This window comes from Lampetra planeri, chromosome 32, assembly GCF_965212315.1.
Source record: "Lampetra planeri chromosome 32, kcLamPlan1.2.h2, whole genome shotgun sequence".
Taxonomy (NCBI): domain Eukaryota; kingdom Metazoa; phylum Chordata; class Hyperoartia; order Petromyzontiformes; family Petromyzontidae; genus Lampetra; species Lampetra planeri.
The window spans coordinates 7101364-7120922 of record NC_136138.1 but is presented as its reverse complement, the minus strand read 5'-3'; the positions used below and the strand labels follow the sequence as shown (position 1 = coordinate 7120922).

The 19559-nt window shown below is 54.2% G+C and overlaps 1 protein-coding gene across 1 annotated transcript in view; it reads right to left on the bottom strand.

The window, feature by feature from the left end:
* The window catches only part of LOC144729383 (prickle-like protein 2), a 51407-nt gene extending 32315 nt beyond the window's left edge, over positions 1-19092 (bottom strand). Inside the window, exons 1-2 of the mRNA XM_078609626.1 lie at positions 18349-19092; positions 2907-3071 (exon numbers count right to left, since the gene is read on the bottom strand). Coding sequence (XP_078465752.1) covers positions 2907-3026 — 120 coding nt within the window. The 5' untranslated portion in view covers positions 3027-3071; positions 18349-19092. The remainder of the gene's footprint in view (positions 1-2906; positions 3072-18348) is intronic.
* Positions 19093-19559: the final 467 nt, after the last annotated feature.

Below are 19559 nucleotides of genomic sequence, written 5' to 3'. Positions count from 1 at the left end.
TTTCGCAAATCTCGGGTGTGACCCTACCAACCCGCGGCGTCCCAAAGCGCCGGACCGCGCAGGCGTGTGCCAACGCGCCCGGCCGCGTCCGGACACGTTGGCTCTCCCTGGTACCCCTCGTTGGCTCTCCCTGGGACCCCTCTCGTTGGCTCTCCCTGGGACCCCTCTCGTTGGCTCTCCCTGGGACCCCTCTGGGGAATCGAGGTGGGTCGAGGTTAATCGCCGTGGACCCGAGGCTATTTGCGAACGGCCGTGTCACCGTTTACCGATTTCAATCGTACGCTGCGCCCGCAGGCATGCATGGTATACAGGTGACGACCACACACGCACACCAGAGAGGTAGAGGGACAGCCCCACAATTAATTTCTTGCTCACGTCACCCCCGGGACTGAAGGCCCTACACCCGAGGGGGAGCAGTGAAAAGTCTACCCGCCCCCCACCCTCTACTCTTCCACATTGGCCAGAAGACGTGCAAGTACCCGCACTTTACCCCACCGCACGCGGCCTGCCGCTCGACTAACCGCGGTGAACCCATTCATAACCGCTGGGTGGGACAGAGGTGGAGGGGAAACCGAGAAACTTGCCCCATCGGTTCAACCGCCGCGCCGGAAGATCTAATCGAACTGGCGACCTCTGTCTTGCAAGTCGAGTGCGTGCTGTCCGTGAAACCACGGCAGCCAATCCACCACCACCCCCCACCGCCAACATCCCCTCAATCGCCGGGTACAAAAGTCTATTTGCGAATGAAAGTACGAGCCCTGTAAAATAATGTAAAACGGGGTTAACTCTCTGGGTTTTGACGCTGCTTCACTCGCGCGCGGTCGGTCACGAGAGAGCTTTCATGTCAAAGTCGTCTCCGTCTCCAGCGAAAACCCCCCCAAAAAAAACGTGCAACGACCGCAGAGTTTGGTGCCTTTGGAAGAAAATGAGAAAAAAATCCCCACGACGACGACGAATCTGGGGCATTTCACAGCCCTACTTCAAACGCAGAGCGGTGTCGGCGGCACATGACGGCGCCGCTGCAAGCCAAAGTCGCGCCGTGGGGAAAGAGTTGCGCACGACCGAATTTTGCACCGCACTGTACATCCGAGGGGGGGCAATTTTTTGGGTCACGTGAGCTGCCTCCTGCCTCCCGTCGTTGGCCGTGAAGGTTACGTGGGCCACCGGTAAAGCGACGCTCGTTTTGCGTTCCCCCCCCTGTTGCTGTCCCGCTCGCCAAGGACTGAGATAGTAGCAAAACAAGCGCTCGCCAACTTCGTCAACAGCAACTGCGTGGCGGCCTTCAGGAGGGGCGGCGGCGGGCGGGGGGGGGGAATGCGACAGGAGGGCGACTTCTTGGGCAAAGACCGTTCGCCGTCATTCATAGCACAATGCACAGAGAGACCACAGAGATAGAGTGGATAATAAGGGTTGGACTGCACTGAACACACCCATGGGGGGGCCTTATGGAAAGTTAAGTTGAAGAATTTTTCCACATGCGAGAGAGAAAGAGTAAGCCGACGACGGTGTGTGCGCACACGTGCACGGCCTACTTGGCGCTCCTCTGCTGGATGTGCACGGCCTGATCCATGCAGTGTGGGTCACGCGGGTCAGTTGGTGAAGCCGCAGAGGAATGGACGTGGGAGCAGAGAAGTGCAGCACAACAATGGAGTTGTGACTGCCGACGAAGTCGCCCAACGTGATAACATTTTTATTTTATTTTATTTATTTAGAATCATTTGTCATAAGAAGAAATTCGCCCCTTTGTCAATGCACTGCTGGATGAGGGCTTCCCCAAGCCGTGCAGGTCCTGTATGTTATTTGACCATACTTCAGGGCAACGGTCAATAATAAAAAATGGTATTAAGCATGATATTGGCCGCGGCCTGAAATAAAGCTCGGCTGGCTGGCTTCACAGCCACAGTGAGCCAACCGCTGCACCACCACTCCAAAATGACAGAGCGGTAAGTTCCAAATGGCGGCGGAGGTGGTAGCATCTGCGTGGCCGCACGTGCGGAAGCCGCGGCGATTGGAATCGTCCCGACGGCGTTTGCGAGAGCCGGCACGGGGTTCGGGCCGTGCGATGCCGGGAGGGGGGATGTTGGAGGGCCGAGACGGCGGATTTAGGGTACGGCGGCGGCAGCGGTCAGCCCCCGTTTACGCTCGTCAAGAGACAGGTTTACGGCTACGCGGATTATTACCGATCGCCGACGCGTCCAGCTTGCATTCGTCAAACCCAACGGAAGCGGGCCATAAATATATAATGCTCGCTCCCAAGAGCCGGCAAAAAAACTAAAACTTGGGAAGAAACTATCAGGCAGCGACGAGGGTGGGGGGGGGGCTTTCTGCCGTCGTTATCTTTCCCGTCGCCAACTGTGAGGTGGATGAAGAAACTTCCTAACTCGGAGCTCTTGCCGTAGTGAGCGGTGCACCAACCTGTGTCGGAGGAGGGTCGCTGGAAGATGACGTCACAGAACTACACCACCTCTCAAGTCACTTCAGGAGGCCCTCCTCTTTAAATCAAACACTCGATGTTCACCGCTATTATTGTTATTGTGCTGTTTTACCCAGGAAAGCCTCACCGATCACGAAATACTCTTTTCAGGAGCATCCTGCCAAGTTTTCACCATAAAATATTATCCCGATTCAGTAATTTGCAGGTAATATTTCAACACTGGGACCATTTAGGCAATCCCAGTTACGTTTTTTTTTTGCTCGGCTTCGGGAGGAAACTGGAGATCCCCGGAGGAATCCCGCGCTGAACAAGAGAAGAACATGCGAACCCCACGTGGAAAGGTGAATCGAGTCGGGAAAGGAACCCAATAAACCCCTTGGTCGCTGCGAGGCACGAATGTTACCGCTGCAAGCAAGGCTGGACAGTAGCGAGAACGCGACAATGAAGGGCGGCCGCGGAAGGAGGACGCTACCTGCTCGGGCTTGAGTCCTGGCGGGACCCACGTGTACTCCTCGAGGGCGCAGCCCGAGTCGTCGTCGGAGATGGAGTTGCGCTGCATCTCGTACGCGAGCTTGCCCACCGCCTTTTCCATCGTCGCGCCACCCGCAGCGTCGCCGCCTCCTCGACGGCCACCTCCCTACGCGGGCGACAGCGGACGCACACGGGGGTTTAGCTTCGACGGTCGCACGCGAGCTTGGCACGAGCTTATGCAAGGGGGCGGCGGTGAACCCGCGGGGCCCCCATGGGCCGAGCAGGCGAGGGGCCCCCGCAGCTTCATCTCGTACCGCCCCTATGGCCACGTGTGGCCTGCCACTCTTGGGAAGGCCCGCAAAACGATATTTATCCATCACTGCTGCGGTTAAAATCGGGTGCTGCAGGGGAATTTTTCCACTGCAAAGGGCACATTTTCCGTGGCATAAACGATCGGGGTGCGTGCGTGCGTTGTCTGCCATGCCAGACGAGTCGCCCATGAAAAAGAGCTTCTGGCCCTCCAAAGGTATATGTAGTATATGTAGAAAGCCCCAGTCGGTCCCTGTGTAATGAAAAGAGTTCCCCACCCCTGGTTCGTTGTCCTTCCCCTGCACCTCCGATTAGCACGGTTGGTGACGTAGGGTGTGAAAGAAGTTCAACATACAGCACATACAAGACTACCACACATATGGGTTTAGTAATCTGATCACGTGGGTTTAACAAGTAGATCACATCGGTGTCGCACACACCAATCATATGGTGTTTAGACCACCGGTTGTTTAGCACAAATATTCCAAAGGCTTGAATTATCAACGAGATGGGTTCAACAAACTCATCGCTTGGGTTTAGTATCACGATCAGGTGGACTTAAACCAACAGTCGCTTGTGTTTTACCCAACCGGCAACGTCATTATAAAACAATAATTTACTCGTGGGTGTGAGCGTGGAGTGGTTCCTTCCATTATACATTCCATTCATGTGCAATGCATCCACTCATTCACTTTTTATCTCTGTAATTACAATAATTTTTTTCTTGCGTAATTCATGAACACATTTGGGCCGTGAGGATTTGCAGGGGTTAGTGTTAGGCCCCAGATTATGAACCAAAAACGATTTCTTTTATTTTACCAGGTAAGGCCCACAGAGCTATACAGCTCTTTTTCAGAAGCGACCTGGCCACAAATGATAGCTCAACAAACTGGCTTATGATCATGTGGAAATGTACAGCAGCCAAATACTTTAAATGCATGTTTCTAAATGTGGAGGGGAAAAACCGGAGGAGCCGGAAAAAAATCCACGTGACCACGGGGAGAGAGAGAGAAAGAGACATGCAAACTCCAAATATACAGCAAGTGTCAGGATCGGGATCGAATCCAAGACGTCCTGCGTAACAGGCGAGGAGTTAACATCTCTCGACACGACCAGGATGCCTCGGGTCACCTCGCCTACCTCCGTCGAGTCTCGTTGGCACCGCGCGCGACTTTCGCGAAACCGTCGCGGGCGCGCCTAAAAAAAAAAGAAACCCCTCGAAATCGGAATTGCAAATGCGCATTGACGATCGACGCGGGGCCACAGAACCCCGTGTCAGGTTGAGTGAGCTGTGGACAGTGTTCATCAGACAAGAGGCGAGCCGGCCTCCTGGATTATCCATTAATCCCTGGCACAACTCCCAGCCACACGGGGGGGGGGGGCGGTCTTCGGCGTTAGGTCTTCACTACAGCTGGCCATGAAGAGCCAGAGGTTGGACAAAGGTGGCAGGGCGGGGTGTCGCTGGTGATACGATAGCTGCTGTGGGGGGGGGGGTCAGAGGCTGTGTAAGCACAGGGAGAGAGGATGCGCGGGGGGAGAGAAAGTACAGGGAGGATAGATGGAGAGAGAGAGAGAGATGCACGTGGAGAGAGCATACATGGGGAGAGGACGCATGGAGTGAGAGAGGGGATACATGGGGAGAAAGCATACACGGGGGAGAGGATGCATGGGGGGGGGGGTAGAGAAGATAGATGGGAGCGAGCGAGTAGATGCACGGGGAGAGAGCAAACATGGGGGAAAGGATATGTGGGGAGAGAGAAAGGATGGGAGAGAGTGGGGATAAACAGAGAGCGAATGTCTCATTCGCATGATGTGGGTGGGCAGGGCCCAACAACGTTGTTCTGGCTTGAGGCCCAGTGCAGCCTTAATCGGGCCCCACTCTGACAACGGTAATCCACTTAATAGTATTAACGATCTGTGTTTTGACCTGCAGACCTTACTGCGGGATAAGCCGCAAATAAATATGCGCGTGTATTGTATATCAGAAGTTAAGCAGCCGTTGAGCCTGGTTCGTTCTCGGATGTTGGTGACCGCCGGACTTGGAGGCACCGGGATGCGAGGTGTGGCGAGGCCAAATGCGTGTGCTGGGTTCTCTGGGTCCCTCCGGTCCGGTTTCCTCCGCGCACACCGTTCACGACCTCCTCCACATATACTGCTGGGAAGGAGACTGTGGTGGGTCCAGCAGCTCTAGGAGTGAATCTGTCTGTACGGCGCTTATCGAGTGCCGATCGCGTCGCGTACACGTGGGTTTTCTCCGCGTGTACCGGTCCATCCTCCCCCGCCTTCACAAACCCGCACTGACCAGCATGGTCAAATATGGGGGGGGGGGGGGGTGGGGATTTCATCCAGCAGTGGATTGACGCACGTCGTTATTCAACGTACACAAGACGGCTCTTCGTGGAGGAGCGCGGAGGTACACCGAACTCGCCTGCGAGTCATGCCCGTATACTAAGCAGGCCCTCGCGGGTCAGCTTTTGTGTTCCAATTTGCCCCACATTTGAATACATTACGCAGAGCGAGCAGATGCTGCCTTCAAGCATCTGACGGGCGAGCTTTGGATTTAAATCGGTCCGGACCTCCTTAAATAGGCATCTGCATCCGGGTGCGAGCGGTCACCTGTCAAACCCCACTCATTTAGATTCCCTTGCGAACGTCACGGCGCCACAGAGCTGCGCGGGGACCCCGTTGCGGCTGCGCCGTGCCCGGCCGGCTCTCTCCGATCGGCTTGTCGCGTCGCATCCCGAGGTCGGGTTTGCGCCAGAGGTCGCAAACGGGTTTTGATTCCTTACCCGTACCCGTACCCGGCCGCACCAGGGTCGCAAACGGGTACCCGTACCCGGCCGTACCCGTACCCTACCCGTACCCGGCCGGGTACGGGTAGGGTACGGGTATCGGGTACTTGATTGCGACCTCTGGGATGAAGCCATGTTGCAGGCGCGGGTGGGTTGATTCTAGGAACTTGAATTGTGAGAAGAGACAAGACGTTGGGAAATGAGTGACAGTTACTCACCAGTGACTCACGGCCTACCCGTACCCGGCCGCACCAGGGTCGCAAACGGGTACCCGGGTACGGGTAGCCGGGTATCGGGTAGGGTACGGGTATCGGGTACCCGGTTGCGACCTCTGGTTTGCGCCGTGCGACGGGGGGACGGTGTTGCAGCGACGAATATCACACGGGAGAGCCGTGAATGTTTACGTGATTTATATCCATCCGAGCCACCGGCATCAATCGCTTTGTCGGCGTGTGTGATCGCACACGCCGACCCCGGCGACCGTTTCAAAACATAACGACCGATTCTTTCACTTGAGCGGACATTCGGATGTTAACTCGTTTGATGGTGACACGTGCTTTAAAAGCGTTGTGGTTCATACGTTTAGAGTACATTGCGGTAACAATCTGTTAATTCACACCGATGGTTAAGAGCCGTGGTAGGTTTTCTCTATATTTCACGAGGTAATGTCGTGATAGGTGCCAGATTGTGATAAACAAAAATTATCTGAGCCTTTCATATTCCTACTTGTCCTGCACTCACATATTGGTTGTTGTTTTTTTTAACGAAGACCAATATGTATGTACAGTGTGTGCAGACACGTGACATGCTTTAATTCATTCAAATGTGAAATTGATTTTGTTTAACTAGCTGAGAACTTGAGAGACCTATATGATACTCATTTACCAGTGGCCTGGGGCGAGATATTAACTACCTCGCCTGGTATACAGGAGGTCGTGGGTTCGATTCCGAACCTTGACGCCTGCTGTATATTTTGGAGTTTGCGTGTTCTCCCCGTGGATTTTCTCCTGGTCCTCTGGGTTTTCCCCTCCACGTTTAGAAACAACATCACGCGGCCGCTGTACATTTACACGTGATAAGCCCACTTTGTTGAGCAAACCATTTGTGGCCAGATCGCTTCTGAAAGAGAGCTACGTAGTTCAGTGGACCTTACCTGGCAAAACAGAGTAGTGGTTTAGTTGGTTTAATCTGGCATGCTCAGGAAACAGGATCTCGCATTTGAACTCAAACTCAGCCGAGACTTTGAGCAATGCTTTCATGTTCCCCCGCTACCCTGCCGCAGACAGATGCCGGCGAGAAGAGGAGAAAAAAAACCCCAAGGAAAATGAACGGCACATTAGCTTAAGTGGCGAGAGAGGTAAAGTTACGAACTTTTTTTTTTAAACGGCACTAAAAACCCGCCGCTAATGGCGAAAATATCGCTCTTCTGTGTTTTTGTCAAACAGAGGAGACATGGCGCCGCAGGAGGCCGTGTCCGAGTGGCGGCACAAGTAAACTAGAAAGGCCTACGGGATGAGGCTATGTAATTACGGCAATAACAATAATCATTATACTGACGTAAAAATTATAATAGCGATGTTGTGCCCTGAATCAATCTCCTTATGGATGGGGGCCACCCCCATTCGGTCTGTTGTAGGTCAAGGGATTTTTTTGTACCATACGATGGTCAGTGTGTGTTGACCGGTTTGAACGTCGCTCAGCATGCACTGACGTTAATCGTGCCTGGAATTCGAACTCAGGTGGGCGGTTAAGCAGCGCAGTGTGCGTCCCATGCAGCTCAAATAAACTGTTTCCACCACAATGATGCCGCTTATTAAAAGAAATGTCTCAGAATCCTAATTGTACACGTCTATTTTTGTTGTTGTTATATACCGAAAAAAAAAACACTGAAACGCTCTACACATTCTAAATATAGTTCTTCGCATTGTGTCACAGGAGAAAAAAAAACACAATGATGTCGAGGTTTGTTTTGTATTCTTTTTCAAACCGAAATGTTTGCTGGGAAAGTTATAATTACAAAAGCAGAATGTTTGCTCCGAGCGTTTGCGTCAACGTTGGCTCTGAAGTTTGGCATTCGTGAAACTTGATATCTCGTCTTCTGATCGCGTGGACCCAGTGATGTATACATCCCACAACAACACCGACTGCCCTTTTGCCACCCATTACAGCCAACACAGCCCACCATCCCCCTAACCCCCTCAACTCCTACACACCCACACTTAACAACCCGTCAGACACACACACACGTCAGCGCATACACCATACCAGAGCCTGCATCATAAAAAGAGACAAAGATCCCCCATATAGCCTTCACAGACAGTAGGAGCAAGTGCTGTTAACGAGCACCTATGAAGGCCGGAACGGTACATTAGGTGGGTGAGTGGGTGGCCAGCACCACCCCTGGCCGCCTTTGTCTCCCCAGTGGCGATGTTCACACACTGCGACCGTTTAAGGCCGAGTCGATCCAGAGGCCTGGAGAGGTTCGGATATCGCTTCGCCGCCGATGTCAGCCGTGGCTGGGAATCAGACTCAGGTTCTGGGGCTTTTGTAGCGCAGTGCGCTAACCACTGCGCCACTGTTCCCCACGACGCACACGCGTGCACATGTGCACACGCACGAATAAAACACGTGTTCCCTCCTTCCTCCCCCCCTCCATGCAGCCAGCACATGAGCAAACATGATCAATGTGCCAGGCTTTCAAACAAGTTAACCTGAACGGAGAAAGCGGAGGAGGAGAAAAGAGGGGGCCAGGATAAAGAAGACGCCACGGCGTACGACGGCGGCTATTAAGAGAACAGGACGAAGGCGAGAGGACATCACGGCGATGGTCGAGGACAGCGGAGTGGGCTTGGGGGGCAGGACGCGTCGCCGTGAAGGACGGCGTCCCCCGTGGTGGAGATGAACGAGGGCAGAGCGGCAGCCAAAGGGGGAGAGATCGGCTGACGCGCAAGCGGACCGGCAAGGGCCGTCGCGCCGCGTGGCCGTGAGAGATGGCGGCGGCTTGGGGATGAGGCCCTCATCGCAGCGGTGGACAAGATCGCCGGTTAATGACAGAGGTCGCAACCGGGTACCCGATACCCGTACCCGACTCGATACCCGGCTACCCGTGGCCGGGTACGGGTAGCCGTTTGCGACCCTGGTGCGGCCGGGTACGGGTAGGCCGTGAGTCACTGGTGAGTAACCGTTTGTCACTCATTTCGGGTAGGGTACGGGTAGGGAACGGGAACCCGTACCCGGCCGGGTACGGGTACCCGTTTGCGACCCTGGTGCGGCCGGGTACGGGTAAGGAATCAAAACCCGTTTGCGACCTCTGGATGATGATGATGGCGATGGCTGTAGCCGTCCTGCGTGTGTTTGCGTCTCTTGTGACTTGTGCCTATGCTCCTGATGCACGATCCCAAATGTGGCGAGGTGTGTCTATCGCGTGTATCGCTTCCATCGGTGCAGACAACTGCGGCGATTCCTCCAAATGTATTTGATGTCCATTGAATTCCTCATGAGATCATGAACTGCTGGACGGAGGCCTGCCCAAGTCGTTGCCAACTCCTACGGTGTCCTGCGATGCACCAATCCAACGCTCACACGCTCAATGTGTACCGTACATCACAGTTGGACACCGGGTTACTCGAGTCTAAATGAAGGTTCTGATGCTGGCCCCGTTAGTCCTCATTGATGGAATCGTGTTCATGACAATTCGTTTTTTGTCTTTGGGCATGTTGTATGGTACATATATAGTGTATTTACAAAATAGCAATGGAACAATGCCTACGCCACATTTTGCTATGAACCCGATGAACCTAATTTAAATTCCTTGGCCACGGCCAACATCTAAACCGGCCGTCTTGATTTCCCTCCCACGTCACCAATATGTAGTAACGAGCAAGGTGATTTATGCTCAAGCAAAACCCACGACTGACACAACATGTGGAGGCCCTGATTCAATTGTGGGTCTGACAAAAGGTTGCCGAATAACATTATTATTAAATGAACGGTGCTGCGCGCTTTGAATTAAATGAGCACTGCCACTCCAGAATAATACCCGAGACGCTTCCAGGAGACATCGGATACATAATAGATTCCCTGCTTGAAAGTGGATTAGCGCAGAGGCGTGCGGTCAAAGCAGATGTAAAACAAAAATAGATGATTAATGTGTCTACTCGACTATTCAACTCCCCACGGGGAAAAAAAAAATATACATATTAAAAAAGATACCTGCGCTCGCGTGGGACTGTCGCCGTAAATTAGGCGATCGTGGAAAACGTTTCGCGAACAAAGTCTTCGCATTCAAAGAGAGCGAGCGGTGTGGGTGAGCGGGGCGAGCCATCGGACGAGTGAGCGAGCGAGCGAGCGAATGGGGCGAGCGGAGAGAGAGAGCGAGCGCGCAGAAACCTCTCGCAACCACAGTCGAGGGTTTTTCTGAACATTCGCACCCTGAAGAAGCTTCCTGCACAACGTGGAGTAACGCAAACGAAGCGTCGGAGCCGGACGTCACGCTGCGGGCAACCCCCCTCCCTCCCCCGAACGAGCGCGGCAAGGGTCGAACGGCACCACCGTGCATATAAAGCCCACGCGGTTGTGTGTAACACTACGGTGGCTTTCTTTTCCTACCCCCCTTTAAAAAATGTGGTTCCATTTTATTCTGCACACTCAGCAAACATGTGGCACCCCTTGACCCAGCCACCCAACCACCCCACCCACTCACCCAGCCACCCACCACCAAAGCCACCACACTCCCCCCCCCCAAGCACGTAGCAAAAAAAAGGCAGATAACTCGTGGTGGGGGGCGGGGGGGTCACGTGGCGTTAACGCCAACCGCTCGTCGCGCGCCCGGGGGAAGCGGGGGGGGGGCTGCCCGGAACGAAAGGGGAGCGAGCCTCAGATCCGAAACGAGCCGTCATTTCAGCGGCTCAGCAGCTGCACTACATCACTCCCCTTGTCACCTGTTTATGAGCCAATTTAGCCACAATGGCCCGCGAGGACGAGGAAGAAGAAGCTGAGAGGGGTGGGGGGGTAAGAGCGCAATGGCGAGCGAACTACAAAGCATCGCTGCACCAAAACCCATGAGCCCACAGCATCTCAGGGGGGCGGAAGCGGTGGGGGGTCAAGAAAAAATGTGAGATCCCCCCCTCCCTCCTTCTCCACTCGGTACGGACAAGAACCCCAGCCTTCCTCGCTCGTCGTGAAAGTCCAACCCATCGTGAACGTCCACCCCGTTGCCCAATCGTCCACCACCACCACCTCCTCCCCACCGCTCACAACCCCCATGCCTTAACCCCCTGCCAGCCGCCACCCCCCCCCCCCACCATCGTCACCTCGTTGCCACCCAGCACGATTGATCATCCAGCGGCGCACAAGCAGCGTGGCCACGCAGGCAAGGCCGTGAACGCATCAAAAGGAGACGGACGGCCGTGGCGAGAGGCTGGGGGGGGGGGGATTTGGGGTGGCTTAGCGGGGAGTGGGGGCTGTGCATTCGGCAGGGATGGGGGTTGGATGGATGAGGGATTGGGGGCGATGGGGTAGGAGGGTTGTTGGGCTGGAGAGAACACTGCCACTAGGAAGCCATCCCTGCTCCAAGCCAAACAGATCACGAACAATGGCTGAGCGGTCAGGGGGCTTGCCCCTAACAATGCGCGACCACCAATTCTCTCTGCCCCCCCCTCTGCCTCCCGCTGTGCGCATGCGTGAGTGTGCGTGCGTCTGTGCGTGTGTGTATGCGAGTGCATGTGTGTGCGAGCGCGCGTGTGTGAATGTGTGCATGATGTAACTATCCTACTATAGGTATCGTCTTGATAGGTGCTCGCTAACAGCACTTGCCCCAACAGTCTGTGTAGGCCATATGGTGATGATTGTCGTTGTAGATGCCGCTTTCACATGCCACCATTCGTCAATTAAGAATAGCCCAGTGTGCTATTGTGGTCACCAATCTCAAACCGTGGCGCGCAGTGACATCTCTCCTTCGAAGATTCACCGGCAGGATCTCGGGTTTTGACCAGGCTACTCCTGAAGCCATCCCCCACTGGCTCATCCACCAAACCTCGACATGAACGCAAGAAGAAGAAGACGATGTGTATGTGTATGTGCGGTATTAGGTGCTCGCTAACAGCACTTGCCCCAACGGTCTGTTACAAGCTCCGCGGGGGATCTTCGTCTTTGTGCGAGCGTGCGCATTTCTGGCCTGGCTGCGCAAGAAAGCCGATTATTAAACGTACAAATGAATTACTAAAAGGGTCGCAATTCCAGGGACGAAATGAGACCTTTATAATTGGACGGCAGCTTTTATTAAAAAAAAACGAGGTGGGAGTGGGAGGGGTGGTACAGATGGGGGAGAAGTCGAAAGTCAAGTCGGGTTTTTGTTTTTTCCACTGCTTTACCGTGCACACTTCTTGTTGTTAGCAGCCAGCGTTTCGTCCCCGGTGCATCGAGACAATGGTTTCCGTCGGAGGCACGAAGGGACAGGGAATCGGCTCCGGTGCATTCCCCCGAGCGAGAATGTAACTCAAAGCCATCGGCTGAACCCCCCCCCCCCCACATATCCAAGCCGCACTTTGGAAGCAAAGCGGCACTCGTGCCCACGTGGCTCGGCCTGCAGCGATTCCCAAACAAGCGTCGCGCGACAAAAAACCCGCCGCATGTACACAAACGCCGCCCATTAATTTTGTTCCAGATTAAAATTTTCTAAACAAATACACAATTTATGTTACGGCAAGCAGTTGCGTAAACACACGCAAAGCCCTCGCCGGTTTTGTCGCGTTTTAAGCAAGATTGTTTGTTGTGCATTACATGTAAAACAATGTGTTTGACGCAACGTGCAATGCACAACAAGAAAGGCCCAGCATGCAATGCAAAAAAGGGCACCCTTATTCTGACAGCCTAAGCATGCTCTTGCATTACACGCTTTAGGGTGTAAGTGTTGTTGCAGTGTTCTGATAAAAGGGTGTGTGTGTGTATGCGAGCTTGTTATGTTAAGCACACAGAACCAATTTAGCTCTGTCTGAAAGGGTGGGGGGTGGGGGGTCAAGGGTTCAACCGAAATCAATGGGAATACGGAGCCATTAAAAATCCAGCCCCAGGAGGATCGGTCGTTATTTATCAAGGACGCGCGCACGGTGACAAAGACAAAGATCCCCCGTATAGCCTTCACAGGCCGTTGGGGGGCAAGTGCTGTTAGCGAGCACCTATGGAGGCCGACACGGCAACACGAGTGGGTGGGTGGTCAACACCACGCACGACCGCCTTTGTCTCCCTTGGTGGCGATGTTTACACACCGGCACGAGGCACTCGTTTGAGGCCGAGTCGACCTTGGGGGAGGAGCAGGACCGGTTCATAAAATCATCACCGGAGTTGGCCGTGAGCTGGAATCGAACTCGGGTCGCCGAGTTCGTAGTTGAGTGCGCTAACCGCTGGACTACCGCTCCCCACAAACACACAAACATATATAAGATACACACACATGCAAATGAAAACACACGCGCATGCACACGTAGAGCAACGTAGCCAGAATGGCCAAACACATCACAGCAAGCAGAGCTGGAGCGTGTCACTACGATGCAACCCCCCCCCCCCCAGAGCAAAAACTCGGAGAGAGAAACAAATTCACGAACCGCGCGTTGGCAGCAGTGTCAAATATCACCACAGTTGTCGCAAACACCGCCTGTCAACTCAAACATGTATTAGTGGGCCGACGTTCGTGGGCAGCGACTCCTGTTTCATGCCTGCATTGCACTGGCAAAAGCGGTCCGTTCCTTTATTTTGTCTTTGCAAAAAATATATATAAACGGGTTCGTTGCCTGAAACGTCAGCCTGTTCCAATTTGTTGTTCTTCTGTTGTAACGCAGGCGTTAGCCACGAAAGCGGTGCGGTTTTTGTTGTCGTTGAGAATAACACGGGACATGCGTGTCAGACCCGGTGGTTAAACTGTAATTACAATTACAGCAATCATTTGTTAGATATGGGCAGCTAAGCAGGCTTGAGCCTGGATAGTGCTTGGATGGGCAACCACAACGCACAAACAGGGCAGCCACAGAGCTGTGGGGCTACTCAGCGTGAGCAGCAGAGGGCAGTGCAGCCAACTCCATTGTTGTACTCTACTCCCGACGCCCCCCCCTGGTCTACTATGATCCCCGCCTGTACCAACCAGTATCGGGACCGTCGGTGTGGAGGAGGCCCTTATCCTCATCAAGCAGTGGATTGACAAACGGAATGCACGTGTGAATGTTGGCCTACAAACAAACAATTACACCGTTAGGTTAACTATGAATTACACGCTTAAATGTGTTAGTTACCCAAGGTATGATGTTTTTTTTGTACGCGTTCATATGGGCAGACATCAATGAAATACCTCCCTCTGAAGTGCTAGCAATGAACACGAAGCCACAATCTAAAGTCACAACACAAACGACCCTTCGTGCTGTCACCGAATCCCGACAGCTAGCCAATGACCCAACAACTGCATTCCATACGGCCCGTGGGGCCTAAGCCACATCGAAACGGCCCGCATGCAACATTTGTCCATCCACTGCAAAGCATCGTAAAAGCTGCACTAATCGGGGCCTAGAGGTGAATATTTTCCAACCTGGCCTAAATAAATAATTCGAGCACCGGTCGCTTCTGTCACTGCGAGAAAAGCGACCGGGTTTGTGTGTTGTGGCCCTCCATTAGGAGGTATCTCAAAGTCCTATTTGCCCCCCACCACCACCACAACTCCCCCAAGTACTGGCCAAAACCAAAAAGCAACATCGCCACCCACTGGCAGACGATACCCGTCTGTGAAACATCGCACCTTCGCGATAGCCTTGCGCGCATTAAACTACGTGGCGAATATTCAAATGTGACGACACTGGAGTAATTACCAAGAAAAAAGGGGGCTTTGCGAACCACCCCTCCTGGCTGCCCGAAGCTTAACGCCAAACTGCCTCTCCGCTTTCCCTCTGGGTGCCGTGTGGAGGGGGCGGAGGCTGCTGCTGGTGGTGGTGGTGGGGGGGGCACGGGAGGTGTGAACGGATGTATCGTTTTGCTTCGCCAGGAGGACAATAAATAGCCAAAGACGAAGCCACCTGCTTCGGGGCCTCGACCTGCCGGGCCCACTTGGAGCAGCTGAATTGGGGGGGGGGGGGGGTTTAAGGCACGGGCGTTGGGGGGGGCGTAGGTGTGACGTTAAAAAAACCCAAAACAGCCGCGGGCAGCCCCGGCGGTCGATGCAGTCAGGCCGGGTTCAGGAGCATGCGACCGCGTCAATTTCAAAATAAAGTAGCGGTTAAGGAGCCCGGTGAAAATTAGCCACGACTGAACGATGCAACGACAAGGAGATGATGAGGTTGACGAACGGTGTGGCAGGACAGAAGAGGAAGTAGAGAGGCGGGAGACCGAGGGTGGTGGAACGAGACGTGACGAGGATAGTGTGGACGTGGCTGACTCGAGAAGGAGTTGCACGATAGAATCACACGGGGAAAGAAAATAGAATCCCCCATGCAACAGTGGGACGTGTGGCTTAGAAGATGACCTCTTGACTAAAATGTCACGATGCAACTACGATTATCCCGTCTTAAAGGGTGAGCGCTCACACGCGCACACATCATCTGCCACGATCTATCCATTGTTGATGCCTTCCCCAAAACATCATCTCTCATGGTCCCGCGATGCAACGTCTCCTGCACGTGAGCTGACCGGTGATGAAGACTCATGGCAGAGTTACAACCAAAGGACGCAACAATGCACGCATGTATATAAAAGACAAGAACCACCCCCCTCCCGCCCAGTGCTGCTAATCGATATAATCTACAGCACTATATTCAATACACATATGCAATATAAAACAATGGCACACACACACACCACTCCCGAGACGAAAACTAGACGAACATTAAAAAGCAGGCCTCTCCTGAAAACGGACCCTGAGACTTGGCAGTTCGCATAAATGACATCATTATTTGGTTATACAAAGAGAGAAAAAAAACCCCAGAATGAATCCCAATGGGCTGTGGTGTCACCTGATTAAGGGACACTCAGACCGTGAAACGGGATCTGGGGCTGACCCACACAAAGCGGGGTTTGCGCACCGTCAATAAACCCAATACGTCGACAAATTACACCACCGACGTCGACATCAAAAGCCCTTCTGCTGGCAAACACATCGTCTCTCTGATACGCATATTACATCGCCGTGTCCTCGTGTGTGTAGTGGTTAGGTGCCCGCTGACAGCACTTGCCCCGACAATACGTGAAGGCTATACGGGGGATCTTTGTCTTTGTAGTTGTTAACGCGCTGCGCTACGATACCCGGAGAACCGATTCGATTCCCGCTCACGGCCAACGCCGGTGACGATTATTTGAACCGGTCCTGGGCCTCCCCAAGGTCGACTCGGCCTCAAATTCGTACCTGGTGCGGTGTGTAAACATCGCCACTGGGGAGACAAAGGCGGCCGGACGTGGTGCTGGCCAACCACCCCCCATCGTGTGCCACAGTGCCGGCCTTCATAGGTGCTCGCTAACAGCACTTGCCCCAACAGTCAGTTAAAGGCTTACATAACTACAGCTGGCGAGCGGCAACGTCGTGCTAGGCGCGTTGCGTTGTGAATTAAGCGGCGAGGCCCGAACGATCAATTCCCGGCCATGGCTCGACATAGGTGGCGATTATTCGAAATAAATTCTGGGACCTCCCCCTCGAGGTCCACTCAGCCTTAAATGTGCACCTGGCGCGGTGTGTAAACAACATCGGCGCTGGGTGGTGAGACAAAGGCGGCCGGGCATGGTTTTGCTGGTCCACACGTGCACCTCGTGTGCGCTGTGACCGGCCTGAATTGGTGTTGCTACTCGCCGGCGTGGGAGGCCTTCGTCCAGCAGTGGATTGAACATGGCTATACGGTAACGACGTCCAGCGGTGTCTTACGCGGATGACAAAACACTCCTCGGACGTGATTGCGCATTTGAGCAAAAACGCCCATGGTCAGCAGTGCTCAGATCCACTGCTGGATGAAGGCCACCATCATCCCTCACGACCTCGCTGTGCATTAAACCCAACCCTGAGAATCTACAGATTGAATCATGTAACGCGTGGATTCAAAATAATATATAACACCTAAAACTACTCTTGTAAGTGCTTTAGTAGTTTTTTTTTTGGTCTGCAATACATATACAATGAGAGGTGTCCGTCGCTAGGGTTTGAACTTTCAAAGAGTTAAAATTTCAAAGTGCGGTTACATTTATAATTTAAACAAAAGTCTGCCCCCGCCTCATCACGGCCACTCAGTGGCAGTACACATCACACGATCAATTTACATGCAAATTGAGCTCAGGCGAGACGGCTACTTTGTACCAGGTTCAGAAGCAAGGTAGAAATACCAAATAACACCCACCCCGCCGCCCCTCCAAAACACAGAAGCCCAAATAAATAACACAATTTTTATTAATTTGCCCACTCTAGAATTTTTTAGATGTGCGTGTTTGTGCGAGAGAAAATATTGGAGTGTGCGAGACGGGGTTGTCTGTGCGTGTGTGGGGAGCGGTGGTGTAGTGGTTAGCGCGCCGCGCTACGAACCTGGCGACCCAAGGTTCGATTCCCACTCACGGCCAACACCAGTGGCAATTATTTGAACCAGTCCTGGACCTCCCCTAGATCGAATCAGCCTCAAACGAGTACCTGGTGCGGTATCTAAAAAGATCACCACCGGGGGAGACAAAGGCGGCCGGGCGTGGTGCTGGCCACCCACCCCCTCGTGTGCCGTGCCGGCCTTCATAGGTGCTCGCTTACAGCACTCGCCCCAACAGTCTGTTAAAGGCTATACGGGGGATCTTTGTCTTTGTGCGAGGTCGTATGTGTGTAAGTGTATTGAGAAACTGCGTGTGATATAGCAGAAAGAAGCTGCATTGAACTCTGCTCATGGCTGCGTGCGTGTGTGTGCGTTCGATACTGAGTGTGTGTGCGTTCGATACTGAGTGTGTGCGCGATAAAACTGTGTGCGTGCGAGTCGGGAGTTCCTGTGTGCATGGGCGGGGGGGCTAAAACTTGTGGCGCATGCCTCTGTGTGTGACTGTTCACGTGCAAGAGACAGACTGTGTGAGTGAGCAAGGCAGACTCTGTGTGTGAGAGCCAGACCGAGTGAGACTGTGAGCCAGACTGTGTGTGTGTGCTTGTGCGAGCATGAAAGCGAAACTGTGTGAGCCGGACCGAGTGTGTGTGTGAGCGCCTGCCCGAGTGTGTGAACACAGGCGCGAGACCGTGTGTGCATGCACAAGCACACAAGATAGCAATTAAAATACCACTCGCAACAACCGAAATATAAATCCCCTAAAAAAAAACACCCCTTACGCTGCTGCACTGCGCGAGCCGACCAAGTGACTCCTCACCTGAGAAACGGAGTTTGAAGGAGAAGAACCACGAACTCTCCTCCTCGGTGGTCACCGCGAGGAGCGGACGCAGCGCATCGGAGGGCGAGTCAAGTAAGTCTCCGGGCCGATGCCTCGCTCGCAACGCCGATGCGCCGCTGCTGCTGTGGCTGCTTGCTTCTTCTGCGGCTGCTGCTTCTTCTGCTGCTGCTGCTCCACGCAGACGATGAGGAAGGAGGAGCAGACGTTGGGGGGTGGTGGGGGGGAGGAAGATCTCTCCCCTCTCCCCTCTCTCACTCAGAAACTATCTCGCTGAACCCCCCCCCATCCACCGCCGAACCCCACAAAGCTCCCTCCTCGTTGTAACTGCTGCTGCGGTGGCGGCGATGCTTGGCGGACTTCTCTCGCAGTTTAAAGCGATCGCGACATTCCACGGGATGAGGAGGGGAGGGGTGGTGGGGTGGGGGGGCCCTCGCTCCCTGATCCTGCGCCGACAGTTCCAGGACGCACACAGAGCGAGGTGGTGGTGGTGGTGGTGGCGAGGGTGGCCCCTTGACCGTACACACACACACGTCGTGTGAGCTTCTGTGTCACGCTGCGACACCCGGCACACGTCAGACGGGACGCAGCGAGCGCCTCTCTCTCTCTCCACGTCGTCAGCCGCGGCACCGTGCAGCACCGCACGACGCCTCGCTCCTGCCCCCTCCTCGGCGTCTTCCCTTATCCCGTCTGCGGCGAGCGCGCTCAGCTTTGGCCAGCGGGAGCATCTCCGCGAGCGCTCTTATAGCGGGGGGGGGGGTGTTTAAATAACCCCGATGGGGCCTGTGACTCGAGCCGCTGGCTTCCCATTGGCCCTCGACGCGGCCAAATGCTCCGCCTGTAGCGTTGGTGAAGAAAAAAGCCTCCCTCCCCCACCTCTCTCGTTCACCCTCCCTACCCACCGCCGGCTTTCCCTCCCCTCCCTCCTCCTCCTGCTCCTCCTTCCCTCTCCGTCGCCTCCCTCTGGGTGCCCTCCACACACCAGCTGGCAACTCAGCTGTGCCTGCTGCTGTTCTTGTGGATTGGCCTGAATGGCATGGATTCGGTCGAGTAGGACACGCCCAGAACGCATATGCATAACACTGCTCCCATCATCTCTCTCGTCTCGCTGGCCCTTCCTCTCTCTCTGTGTGTGTGCCCTCCTCCACTCTCCACCATCAACAATACCTCCCCCACCACCACCTCCTCCTCCT